We start from the raw sequence: 14,493 nt of genomic DNA on the forward strand, positions 1-14,493 counted from the left end.
TGGGTGCATGCCCGTATGTATGTCTCTGTACACTGTAAGAAATTGTGCATGCCTGTATGTGTTTGTGTGTGTTGTACACCGTATGTGTGTGTGCCTACATGTGTGTGTGTGTGTCTTTATGCACTCACTAACAAGTCTCGGATCACTGGTTGTAAACAGGAGGGGCTGGTAACAGCCGTGTCGCCGCTGTGGGTTCTGCGTCTTGATTGGCCGGTCAGGGAAGGCCATACAGGAAGGGTTGTTCGGACCGTATGAATGGGGAGGACACGGGCCGCCGGGCCCTCTTTGTCAACAGAGAGTGTGACCATTCAGCCCTCTTAATGGGAGGAGATATGTGGCCTCTGATGTGAATGTGTGCTTCCCTTCGCAGCCCTCACTGAGCTGCTGTTTCACACACAGGGGGAGGATGAAAGAGAGGGGGGGAGGATGAGAGAGGGAGAGGGGGGGTAGGATGAGAGAGGGAGAGGGAGGGTAGGATGAGAGAGGGAGAGGGGGGGTAGGATGAGAGAGGGAGAGGGAGGGTAGGATGAGAGAGGGAGAGGGGGGTAGGATGAGAGAGGGAGAGGGGGGGTAGGATGAGAGAGGGAGAGGGAGGGTAGGATGAGACAGGAGAGGCGGAGGACAAGATGAGAGAGGGAGAGGAGGGGGGAGGATGAGAGAGGGAGAGAGAGGGGGACGATGAGATGAGAGAGGGGGGAGGAGGAGACAAGAGAGGGGGAGAAAAGGGGGAGGAAAAGGTGAGAGAGGGAGCAAGAAAAGGGGAGAGGAAATGAGGAGAGAGGGAGAGCAATGGGGCGAGGGAGGAAAAGACGAGAGAGGAAAACAATTGGAGTGAGAGAGAGGGGAGAGACAACGGGAAAGAAAGAATGTCAAAGAAAAAGGGAACCCCTTAAAGAGGGGAGGAGGGTTTCAGGGTGTGGATGATGACGTTTTAGAGACGTCGCAGAAGAAAATAAATCTTTATTGATCTTACAAAAATATTTGCGGGTACCCGTCACATTCGTGACCGTGCACCTGCGCTCCGCTCGATGCAGCGCTAGTGCGACACAAACCTTTGGAAATATTAGGTGTCAGAGCGCTGTGGTGCCTTGGTCGCGTTGAGTCTGAAAGGGCCATCACTACCCCGCCATGCGCTTTGATCACGAGAGACGCCATGACTGTACCAAGACAAAAAACCAGGTTGAGTGGAGAACAGAGTTTCAGGAATAAAAACGGAGACTTCACGAGAAACAGCAGGGCTCATTTAGTCACTGATTTGAAAACCCAGGTTTAAGGTATTGATTTAGTCACACATGTTAGAAATTGAATTGCCCTGAAGATAAACAGTAACATTGATTAGCAACTTCATGAGCAAACTGACTTTATGGCTGTAGATGTTGGCAGTTCAAGTTGTTAAAGTAATGCTCTTTCTTTTGTCTATATAAAAAACGCATAAGATAAATAAAAGTCTGTATTTTTTAGATACACTACTACTACTGTACATAACTATGACACACAATGACACAACATAGACATTGCAGATATCAAAATGTTGGCATACAACCCTTAATCTATAATGCCCTGAAACATGATTTGTGAGAGTTTAAGATGAAAAGTACTGAATACTGCATATGTGCAGATATGTTCCTCACGGCGACCTTGTTTAAAACCACAGAGCGGTCAAGCTCAGCAAACACAACTGGCTTCAGAAGATCATCAACAAAGAAAAGAGCAAAGCATTCGAAGGACAATTAAATAGCCATTTGTGTATGTGTGTGTGTGTGTGTGTGTGTGTGTTAATGCGATGGGCAGTGGCCGTGTGTGTGTGTGTGTGTGTGTGTGTGTCCATTAAGACACAGAGGAGCATATGTCACAGTTCAGTCAGATGGCTCGGGCCCCACTGGGGATATACTGCCTGCAGCTGGGCCCCACCTTCACACACACACACACACACACACACACACACACACATACACACACACTTCTGTACAAATACACGTGAGAAATTCCTGACGCACACTGAGAAGATGCATCCAATCAGGGATTCTCAGATGTTATTTAATGGGTCGTTTTAGAGATTCACATCTGGTCATGAATACTGTTAGTGACTCGATGTGATTACTGCATGACCGTTTTTGCTTGTGACAGAATGATATCACTAATGACTGGACAGAAGACAGGGCTGGAAGTCTGCAAAATATCAGGGATTTCATCAGACCCCAGTATTTGTTTGTGTGCGTGTGTTTGTGTCTGGGTGAATCCTATTAGGGACAATGAGATGAATGCCCCAGGGACTAGCTAAATGAACAGGGTCATCAGTCTCCAGCTACTTTCTACTGCCAGAGCCTGGGGCAGGGGAGGGGAAGGGAGGGAGGGAGGGAGGGAGGGAGGGAGGGAGGGAGGAGAGAAGAGGAGAAGGGGAAGAGGAATGGAAAGGGGAATAGAAAGGAGCGTAGGGGAGGAGAGGGAGGGGAGAGGGGCAGTGAGGGTCCAGGGTAAGAGGGACCAGGGGATGGGCCTGGGGCAGGACAGGGTAGGGGCCTGGGGACAAGCAATTTAACGGCCACAACAAATATGACCTAGTTGAGCTGAGGAAAGGGCCAATGAGAGGGATGAGGGTATGGATGGGGGCATAGATGAGGGTGTGCAGGGGGGGGGGGGTGGATGTGGATGAGTGGGTGAAGGGGCACGATTCAGAAGACCCTTCAGATCAACGACACTCTGGAGGTTTTGCAAGTATTTTTGGCTGAGATGCGAATCTCATTGACTGAAGATAAACCCATTACGACTATCATCTGAATCTGAGATTGACGGTCAAAGAGGGTGTTAATCTGACAAAAAGATGGAGGGATTTAATCCCTGACTCACCCACGCATAACATTATTCAAATGAGCCCCCTCCCCACCCCCACCCTCAGTGTGGAGCGATATTAAACCATGGCTGTCACACATTCTGCAGAGTGATCCCCTGAATTCGGCACAGAAAAACAGTGTCAGACGGAACAGGAACGGGTCACTTGAGGCAGAGAAATGATCAAATTGATAGGATAAAAAACACATGAAAAGAAAAAAAAGAAACACCCCATTGTTTGCGATGCTTGAACATCTACACTGACAAATGCTGACAAAAGGCTTTCGGACTGACAGGTTGGAAGGTTTCATTCTGGGAAGAATTTCCACAATCGCTTGTCTTTGACAGTTGAAGTGTCTTGCATCACGTCCACCCAAGACAAGGTTGCATGTCGTTTTCTAATCCATGGAGGACATGGATATGAGAACAGTAGCAGGGGAAAGGGGCAGACAGATTACTCCAGCCCTCACATCAACCAGTAGGACCGAGGGGCTTAGGATTCATAGTTTGATTTAGGCAGACGCCCACCAGAATACCACAGCAAACAGACAGGAAGCGTGTGTCGGCTTGCGTGTGTGTTTATGGACGTGCGTATCTGTACGCCTAATACTGCAAATCCTTCGTGTAAATCCGTATCTACATACCTAACACACTGCAAATCCTGCCAATGCCTACAGCCTAAACGTACTGTCTTTACCCAACAGTACGAATGTATGTGTGGGTGGGGTGGTGGGGGGGGGGACACATTATAGCGTGACACAGAGGTCCATCAGAGGTGAAGCAGGAAACCCATGGGATTGCCCCCCACCCCCCATAGTGCTACTCCCTCTAATCCCCATGGCGAACAATCGCAGGCCAACAGCTTTATCTAGGATCCTGGTCGTGTTGCTACATGGTCTCCCCCTCTCGGAGCACAGACAGCCATGTAATCCCTCTCTCTTTACAGGACAGGGGGCTAAACAGTGCTGACAGATGTGTCTGTGGTCCCGGGGAAACGAGGGCAGGCGTTTCAGCAGGTGGTAATCGGCGTCTCACTCGTTTATTTCATGTTATTTTCATCCCTGTTTTTTTTCCGACGTGCCTCGCTCCCGCTATCCACACTTGACCCCCTTTTGACCTGCCTCCCGTTCCTCTCTCTCTCTCTCTCTCTCTCTCTCTCTCTCTCTCTCTTCTCTCTCTCTCTCTCTCTCTCTCTCTCTCTCTCTCTCTCTCTCTCTCTCTCTCTCTCTCTCTCTCTCTCTCTCTCTCTCTCTCTCTTCTCTCTCTATCTCTCTCTCTCTCTCTCTCTCTCTCTCTCGTTCTCTACTCTCTCTCTCTCTCCTCCTCTCTCTCTCTCTCTCTCTCTCTCTCTCTCTCTCTCTCTCTCTCTCTCTCTCTCTCTCTCTCTCTCTCTCTCTCTCCCCCCTTAACCCCTTCTCTCCAAGCTCAGGAACCAAGCTTCACCAGGCTGTAAAAGCAGCACCACAGCCCACCTGGACATCCAGGGCCCAGGTCCCATCAGAGTTTACCTGACCTTTCCATCTCCTTGCTGCCTCTAATCCAGCTCTTGGGCTCTAAGAGGGTTTGTCTGCGTCTTCACAGAACTGCAGATCAGCCCAGGTGATTAGACCGCTCTGCATCAGGGGATGTGAGAGGTTGGGACCGGGTGACCCATAGATCCGATTAGGCCCAACCTGAGCCTTCAGCCCCCCCCCCCCCAGCTCTTCTGTGCAGACCTGGGCAGAACTTGCTAAGAGCCATGGATCTGCAGTCATGCCGGACCACAGCCCAGTTTCCCAGAACCCCGGTGAGAGGTCAGAGGGAGATGTATACTGATAAAGAGGGGGAAGGAGGAAGGAGGGAGGAGAGGACAGGAGGAGAGGAGGAGGGTTTGATTGGAGGGGAGGACGAGAGGAGAGCGGGGGGGGAGGAAGGGTCGAGGGGAGGACAAGAGGAGAGGAAGAGGATAGGTGAGATGGAGGAGAGGAAGGAATTTGAGAGATGGGAGAAAGCAACTATAGGAATGTAAGTATCCACTGACATTCTGATACTGACTTCATCTGAGATTTACATGACACTTACATTACTGTAAATGATGTCTATACATCATGTTATCGAAATCTTTCTACATATCAATGTATCGAAATCTATAGTATATGATAATATTATTTTCTCCAAATGAAGACCATGGCCATTTCCCTTAAGAATGATCCATTTGATCAGCAGTCACTGAGCTGTATTTCTCAATCAGTCCAGTAACCTCATTACCACACACACACACACACACACACACACACACACACACACACACACACACACACACACACACACACACACCTGCATGTGCACTCCAATCCCCACGTGCCATAAGATCAGCTTATCTCTTCTTGAGCGTCACCAGTGATCAGGCTAGGATGTCTCACTCCATGCACACACACACACACACACACACCCACACACACACTCCCCACAAACCGGACTCTCCGACACACATTCCTCTCATGGCTGTGTTTCTCAGATGCAGGTGCAGTCCGTGCAATCAGAAAGTGAGCCTGAATTGAATGCATTACAAACTTAATTCTTTCTTACACAGTACTGACACCGTACAACAAACAACTTTTCCAGGTCCCGATCAGGTATAGAAACTAATACCACTTCCTGTGATTATAAACAGACGGTGAGGTCATCGACCAGGGACAGCAGTTCGTTAGTTTGCTATTGTGATTGGCTTGCAGGTGTGACTGGTCTCTGGGTGAGTTATGGCTGTAATTTAGTGTTGATTACATAGACCATTACTCCTGCTCTCTAACTGTGCCAGTCATTCCTGCTTGGGGCGGGAGGGGGGTTGCTACAAAACTCAATCTACTAGATGGATGTAGGCTTGTTTGCAACTGTGGCGTTCATAGTGGATGACTTTGGCTCGGAAGAACTAAAGCAGAGAAACAAACAAAACAATCTTAGATGGCAAGGAAACTGTTTGAAAACTTTGGAACGATGCCGTTATCTCAAACTGACAGAGTCTTGAAACAATGTTCTAGCAAGTCAGCCCATAAAATAATGTTCATTTCAAAAACCTGAGCTCCAAGCAACAACTTCTCCCAGCCAAAGCCGTGTCAGACATCTCGACACAATCGTGTGTGCGTGCGTTTGTGTGTGTGCGCGTATTAATCGGGCTCTCCGCTGTCCCCGTGTGAGATAATCAATCAGGGAGCCAGCCTCGGCCCTGACCTCAGGGTCGCACCTTTATGGAGGAGCACTCCATCACGGAGCAATCGGCCCCTCGGCAGGATTGCACACAAAGGGTTCACCTCCGCTGGCTGGAACCCACAGCTGACCTTGTCTTCTGAGCTACGCAGTCCCTCTGCAGCAGGAAATAACCAGCGAACCAGGCCAAACCTACCAGTCATGTTGTGTCTGTGCGTGCGTGTGTGTGTGTGTGTGGGGGGGGGGGGGGTGGAGTATCTGTGTGTGTGTGTTCGTGTAGATGTGTGGGTGTGTAAAAACATTTGGGATTTCGGTGAAGGTTTGATCCATTGAAAGGCCACCGTGACAAGGGTGGCAGTGCTATTGAAAAATCGTCCCGAATGATGATTTGCTTCTTTCAGGGTCTGTTGACCATTGACTGAGAATTTTTACCGGGCTGACCCATGGTGGCCCTGAGCTTTCATCTTACTACACCAGTATGGCTGTCAGAGGTCCTGCCTACACCTGTCTGGCACACATTGAATGGCTACATTTCATTTTCAAAGCGTTTGTATTTGTACTTGTTTGTATTTGTTTATGTCCATAAAGGACAAAACACATCAGATGTCAGGAAAACAAAATATTTGGCAAATGTGAAGATTGAAAATGTGGTTATTTTTTATTTCAACCGATTGATTATTCATCATTGTACAACCCAGTATTCTCCAGCTGGGAGTATTATTAATATAATAGTCATTTCTCTGTGGGTGGAGTATTAATAATGTAATACCCAGTCTTCTCTGGGTTGAGTAATAAGACTGTAATACCCTGAATTTTCTAGGATGAGTTTTATCATTATTTTACTCAGTAATCTCTGGGCTGAGCACTATTACTACTGTACAACCCAGAGTGCAGTGAGTAGGTGCTGTGATACGAAGCGTTCTGGCACGTGAGAGGAGCAGCCCATGAAAAAACAACCACCCAGACACACACAGCCCTGACATCTTCACACTGCAACCCTGCCTCGGAGGTCAGCGGTTCAAATGACTCATCTCACAAACAATAATGGCGCTCCGTTGTTTTAACCCCGCGCGATTGTTCATAACATAATACGAGCCTGATTCGTTTATGATCCCCCCCCATCTTGTTGGTTTACAGTTCTCATTTGAGGCCGAGGTGTCACCTTTGACCCGGGCCACATCTGCTGTAGGATAATGACAGTGGTAAACCAAATGGAACGTGAAGAGTGTGTGTGCGTGTGCTCACATGTGAGTTAATGCTTGTGTGTGTGTGTGCGCGTGCGTGTGGGTGCATTCAAGAGGGCGCGTGTCTGTGCGTTCGAGCGTGGGTGCGGGTGCGCGTTTGTGTCGAGTTTGCGTCGGCGTGTTTATGGGCGTTTGAGTGTGTGTGGCTGAGCGGTGGGGAGGACTAACGACTCTCTGAAGAGCAGTTCTCCACACCCAGGCCCTTCCCTCCCAGACCCCCCCCCCCCCCCCCCCCCGTACGGCTTCCTAAGCTCACCGCTACGAGGCCCCTCCTCCGAGCATCACCTGACCCTTCCGAGACTCACCCAGAGATTCTGAAATACCTATTATCGCCTTGCCAGGTGATTTGAAAAGGATTCAAAACGATTGAAAAGGGCAGTTTGCGGTGCCGTGGTAGCTGATTGGATAAGTGGGTGTACCTTGTAGGAAATGACCTGCGTCCAACTCTGGCCCAGGCCCTTTGCTGCGTGTCTTTCCCTCTCTCTATCCCTGCCTTTCCTGTCACACGGCACTTAAAAAGTGTCCAATAAAGCATGAAAATGACGGAATATATGTATATATTTGAAATCGGTTGGGTCTTTGTAAGTCCTGTTCATCCAGACTTAACCCCGGGCCCTCCTGGCTGGGGCGGTGGGCTATTCACCTGTGACGCACAACCTTCCAAGGTTCAGCTAGAGACAGAGAGGCTGTCCAGCGCTGGGTGACCTGCAGACAGGCAGGGTGAGGATCAGGCTTGTGTTCAGTAGTTATCCTGGTACTGACCACTAAACCAATTATGATCTGCCCTCACAGTGGGGAGAGGCCCCACCCTGCAGCAGGGTGTGATAAACCGCTTTCCACCACGCACCCCTGTGGCCCTACTGACCTGCTAGACCACAGGACTGATCAGCTAGCCTATCATTTAGTTGGACTGATCCGCTTGTGTTGTTCTGACACTGTCCAGCTAGCTCTTAGTTTTAGAACTGACCAGTTAGCCTAGTTCTAGAACTGGCCACCTAGCCTAGTTCTAGAACTGACCAGGCAGACCAGGCAGATACCTCATCTCACTGAGGTGAGATGGTTTTATCGTTTGTACAATGTAACCGTTTTGAAGTGGGCAATTTTTTGCTACACTTTCTTGCACATGTTCGCTAGTCCCCAAGTATTTTAGTAGTGTGGGTGATCAAATTAATTTAAATAGATATGCGAAAAGAAAGCATCCTCAGATATGAGTAAGGGTCCGTGATGTGTCACCATGCTGTTCCTCTGTGGAACGTTTTCCAATAAGTACGCTCGAATTAAACCGCCTTCAGCCATGAGCCTCCAATCAAACACAGCTTAGGCAAACGGGAAGCGAACTCTGTCCTGAATGAATGAATGAATGAAAGGAATGAGAAAGAGGGAGGAAGAGAGACAGAGAGAGGGAGAGAGACACAGAGAGAGAAGAGAGAGAGAGGGGGGGGGGGGCGGGGGGGGGGGGAGCGGGCAGGGAGTGAGGGAGGGAGGGTAAAAGAGATCCCTGTACGCGAATCCCCTAGAGACGCATGGACAAGACAGCGAGTAATTCCACAGAGAAAGATCACTTCAGCTCTGCAAGGATATTAAAAGCTGTATATTATCCACGCTGCTCTGATTGACCGTGAGTGGGTGGATTGGGTGGATGTCACGCGCGGATTGATCCCTTCAGTTGGGGGGCGCGTGGGGCGTCAGAAAGTTGCCTCTTCAATGGGTCCCCGACGCGCAAAATGAAACGGCAGCGGGGAGAATGGAGCGTGTGTGGAACACCTCGTTGGAGTTCGGGGGATCTCAAGACACCTTTACCGCATCTGACCGAAATCTGCCGAGATTCTGCGGCAGTCAAGTTATGTGAGGCGAACTTTTAGAATGGGTTCTCTCGCACGGGACTGTGAGGGATGGCAGCTTTTCATCAGAACCCGAACCCGGACATTCGGATACTCCTCCACAGACTTTTAGCCATGTCCTCTCTTGGCATTCTCTGCGCCTTTCTCGTTTATTTCCTCGCGGGATGTTGCGTTTCGGATCTAACTGAGGAATCGTATATCAAACCCGCCAACGAGTTTCTTCTGTCGGGGTGGTATCGGGAGAGAGTGAATGCCACTCGGGAGAAACTCAGCGATGTTGTAACGGTACTGGACGAAGGTCACGGGTACTCGGCGGAGACGAGCACTGGTTCTCCGGGTTTAGAGACAAACACTTCGGGTAGGGACTGGACGGCGACCCGAAGGCTACCACAGGCTCTCATCATAGGGGTCAAGAAGGGAGGCACGCGGGCTCTGTTGGAGTTTCTTAGACTGCACCCGGACATCCGCGCACTGGGCTCAGAGCCGCACTTCTTTGACCGACATTACGCGCGCGGGCTGGATTGGTACAGGTACCATCACTCACAGACTGACACTATTCAAATAAGTTTTCGTGCACAGACTTTAGTATTTTAATTAGTACAAGTTATACTGAAATGGGGTATGTTTATACACATTTATTTTCATTTATACACAAACTTCTCATGGGAATTTAGGTGACAGTCAATGAGAGACTGCCATCTGGCCATGCCGATTTGTGTGTGTGTGCGTATATGTGTGTGTGTGTGTACGTGTGCATATATATGTGTGTGTTGTGTGTGTGTGTGTGTGGGGGGGGGGGGCGAGGGGGCCGTGGATGAGTTCTCACACTGTAATCATCTCTGGAACTGTAGCCAGATGTTACTGTTGTCAGCGGGTTCTGTTTTCAGCCTGAGAAAATCCAAGAAGTCCCATACACAGATACACACACACACACACACACACACACATGCACACGTACACACACACACACACACACACACACACACACACACACACACACACACACACACACACTCATACCCACACCCAGCAACACCGGTTAAGAGAGAGAGAGAGAGATGAGAGTGAGAGAGAGAGAGTGAGAGAGTGAGAGAAAGATAGAGAGAAGAAAGTGTATGTGTGGGTGGTACTATATCAGACTACTCCCCAGATAAAACATGGATTGAACTGTCATCATGTAGCGTCACTGTTGTGTCACTGTGGTCGAATGATGTGGTATGGTAGGTTCCTCTTGGAGGTTGTGATGATGATGATGATGATGGGATGAAGGATCAGGGAGAGAGACAGGAAGAGGGAGGGATGGAATTATATTCCATATTAGTGTTTGAGATCACTCAATGACTCTCTGTCTCTCTCTCTCTCTCTCTCTCTCTCTCTCTCTCTCTCTCTCTCTCTCTCTCAGTTCAGTTCAAAGGGATTTATTGGCATGAAAACAACAATTGTTCATATTGCCAAAGCAACGGTAGAATTACAGAAATATTCATCAATGTAAATCATGGCTTTATATATACTTATATTTAATACACTTACACACAGAGAGACACACACGGTAGTTAAACTCTCTCTCTCTCTCTCTCTCTCTCTCTCTCTCTCTCTCTCTCTCTCTCTCTCTCTCTCTCTTTCTTTCTCACACGCAGACATTTTGTCTAATGTCTGCTACAGTACATTCATTTGTGTGTGTGCATGTACGTGTATGTGTGTATGCGTGTGTGTATTTAAATATGTGTGTGTCCACGTGAGTTTCTCTTTTCTTCTCATTTATATGTATGTGTGCGTGTGACGATGAGTGTGTGTGTGTGTGTCTCGGCAGTGCCAGGCAGCGACAGGAGAGTGACAGCAGCTCGTCCCCGAGGCCAGATGGGCTCTCAGTGTGTCGGCCCTCTTGACACCGCTGTCAGGCCTCTCGGTTGACCTCTGACCCCCAGGTCACTTCACCCTGGGAGATAATGATGTGTTCACACCACTTCATAACAAGCCACCGCCTCGCCACGCTGTGCTTTGACTGGGGAGGCCGGGGAAGCTGATATATGCAGGATGTGAACAGTAGGCTTTGGCGTATTAAGCAAATGTAGGGGTTTGGTGGATTGATCTAGAAGCCTGATGGAGATGGAGGATTATCTCTGAGGCCACATTGACACCCCCACACACACACATGAATCATATGAGTTGTTAATACATATTACATTGTGTGTAACTCACACAAAGAGCTACTATATTCAGGCACAGTGCACAAGCACAACTTAATGCAGTCATCTCACAGATAATCAGTGGACCTCATTGCTTCTTGACTGACGGGCTGCCTGGTTGCCTGTTTGGCTGGCTTACTGGCTAGCTGGTTGGCTGGCTTACTGGCTAGCTGGCTGGCTGTTTGGCTGGCTGGCTGGTTGACGCAGGTAACTTAACTGGATAACTGGCTCGCTAGCTAACTGGCTTACTGGCTGTCTAGCTTACTGGCTGACAGCTGGCAGGTAGCAGTTGGCTGGCTGCGCAGAAACCTTAAGACCTGCTGAGATCATTCTTTCTGACAAGCCTCTGCTAAGAAGCGTCTGGAGCTGATTGGATCTGGTGATGGAAGGAGATGGACGCTAGTTTTGATCTGATCAGTAGAGAAGACCTTCCCTGCTCCTGACCTTGACTTGGCCTGAGAGCCAGAGTGGTTTGATCTGGTCAGTCAGGACTCTGTTACAATCAGCAGGAAGCTTTATCTCGCTGTGGCATGATCCTCACCCAGACTCCCCCACTCAGGTTTCACTTGCACTGCTTGCTGTTTCTTTCTTTCTTTCTTTCTCTCTCTCCCTCTTTCACTTTCCCCCTCTCCCTCCCTCCCTCCCTCCCTCCCTCCCTCCCTCCCTCCCTCCCTCCCTCCCTCCCTCCCTCCCTCCCTCCCTCCCTCCCTCCCTCCCTCCCTCCCTCCCTCCCTCCCTCCCTCCCTCCCTCCCTCCCTCCCTCCCTATATACCAACTCTCATTCTCCATCTCCGTCTCTCTTTCTCTATCTTTATCTGAGCACGTAATCCATTTGCTGTCCTGGACATTAACCTCACACACACCCACCACATCACATCCTGATGGCTGTTCTCTGCCCTCGACTCATAAGTTCTGAAAGAGGCATTACGAAGATGTGTGGAGGACGGTGTGGCAGGTCGAGAATGAAAAGAAGAAAAAGAGGGTTGCACTGAGGTTGGTGGCGGGAATGTGAGGAGAGATAAGGGTTGGGTCAAGGTGAAAGGGTGAACTCGATGTTACCACAACCACACGCACATCTGCCCTGAACTCTCTCTGAACCCCAGGGACTGTCATCGGAGCTGGATTGGGCTCCAGGCTGGGGGCTGCTGCCTCCACTAACTCGGCTGCCCTAGATGCCTTGGCTTATTCTGGTGTCTCTGAAGTCCTTGGCTGCCTCTGCTGCCTCGACTACCTCTTTTCCCTGTTGCTGCCTCTAGTGGCAACTTCTCCTGGGGCCCTTGGTTCTCTCTAGTGATGGCTGCCTCTGTTTCCCTTGGCTGCCTCAAGTAACGGCTGCTTCTGGTACCTTGGTTGCCTTTGCTGTTTCAACTTTCTCCTGCCTCTAGCTCTGCTGCCTCTCAAGTGTTGGCTGCCCCTGGTTCCCTCGGCTGCCTCCAGTGATGACTGCCTCTGCTTCCCTTGGCTGCCTCTAGCGATGGCTGCCTCCACTGCCCTAGGCTGCCTCTGATACCGGCCTTTAGAGATGCAGATGTCAGGAGCAGCGAGACGCCCTGGTGCTGAACGATGGATCAGTGATGTATTGACCCCCCGTTCCAGGAAGAGCTGTTCTGCAGAGGAGGTAAACCCGAGAAGGTGCACGTCTACCATTGGACGCTTTCAGGATCCGACCCCGGGCAACTCAGCCACGAGCCACTTACAGGAAATGTGGCACAGTTATTGGATTGATGTAATCCTTCCCCTACACAGACGATATCTTTTCTTTGATGTTCTCTCTGCCCTTTCTGTTGGTCTATATGGATCTTCACTTTAGTGGTTCAACGTTGAGCTCAGACACAGGGTTTCTACTGACAGTCCAAGATGGCCGCAGCGCCAGAAGGTCTGTCCGTGTCTGCGCTGTGGCATGGCCCACAGGGAGAACAAACAATGGCCACGACTGACACACAGATTGTAACCTGATTGGCCCATTCAGAGTCAGATGTTCCGACAAGGCCCCAATTCATTTGCAATTCATATTGATCTCGTTACGAGAGGTTTCCACATTCATACCCGCGCACAGGCTCCGTGTCAGGCTGAGACAGGAGCGATGTGTCTCGTGTGTTTCGACACAGGGAAATCATAGCCATGCAAATCCCACCGAGCTGTGTTATCTCCATCAGGACAGGTCTGTGTGAGTGGATCAACTACTACACAGCAGCTGTGTGATCTCCATCAGGTCTGTAGGTGGATCACCTACGGAGCAGGTGTAGAGAGGTTAGGCAGACCATGACCCACAGGGGGGTCTTAGTCTAATACTTTACACTGCGCCTTCAGGAATCCCAATTGGAAAACGTGGTTGTGGGGATTGCTTGTGACAGTATAAAAGGACATTAGTTTGTGGAAGTGCCTTTGTTTTACCTTGTGTAAGGGACTATTCCTTTATCTGTGTGTGAGTATGAGGGAACGAAAGAGAACGAGAGGAAGGAGAGAGAGCTAAAGAAAGGGAGAGTAAGCGATAAAGAGAGGGGGAGAGAAATAGGGAGCGAAAGAGAGAAAGCAACCGAGAGAGAGAGAAACAGAGAAAGCGATAGAGAGACATTGAGAAAGTGCGACAGAGAAAGAAAGAGAGGAGTGCTGTCTCTGTCATACAGGGGGGTTCAGGTGTGCTCTGTCCCATCCCAGAACTGCTCTGGCTGTGATCACCAGGAGCCCAGACGGCCAGGGTGATCCAGCCCTCATTAAGGCTCTCTCTGGGGGGCTGGAGGAGGGCGGCGAGGGGGGCGGGGAAGGATGGGGGGCCCCCAGACATGATGGATGTCTCCTGGAAGTGGACAAGGCACAGCCACAATGGACTGGCCCCCTAATGGTCCCCAACGCAGCGAAATGGATGAATGGGCCCCTAAGAACACAGACACACACACACCCAAACATGCATTAACGCACTGCCGCATTGATCACAGAACACATGCATTTCCAAGCTGTGATTTCAATCAATATTGTTATTCTTTCTTATGTCTGTTGATGGAATGAGCCCCCATTCTTATGAAACCTTATAATAATTGTTATAATGTTCCTTATTATTACTAATTATCATTATTTATTTCATTACTTCTTATTTGAAGTAATATTCATTGTGATGCAGACAGCAAAGATACTGTAGTGAAGTAAATAGATTAACCCTACACCTCCATGCACCTCGCTATGCTCAAATGTGATGAAGGTAGTAATTGCTTC

The 14,493-nt window shown here is 49.5% G+C and overlaps 1 protein-coding gene across 1 annotated transcript in view; it reads left to right on the forward strand.

Annotated features, from left to right (window-relative positions):
- The first annotated feature begins 9,148 nt into the window (after positions 1–9,148).
- hs3st3l (heparan sulfate (glucosamine) 3-O-sulfotransferase 3-like) overlaps positions 9,149–14,493 on the forward strand; it is a 9,807-nt gene continuing 4,462 nt past the window's right edge. Inside the window, exon 1 of the mRNA XM_067244906.1 lies at positions 9,149–9,627. Within this exon, the coding sequence (XP_067101007.1) occupies positions 9,149–9,627 (479 nt within the window). The remainder of the gene's footprint in view (positions 9,628–14,493) is intronic.

Source organism: Osmerus mordax, chromosome 10 (genome assembly GCF_038355195.1).
Source record: "Osmerus mordax isolate fOsmMor3 chromosome 10, fOsmMor3.pri, whole genome shotgun sequence".
NCBI classification, from domain to species: Eukaryota; Metazoa; Chordata; class Actinopteri; order Osmeriformes; family Osmeridae; genus Osmerus; species Osmerus mordax.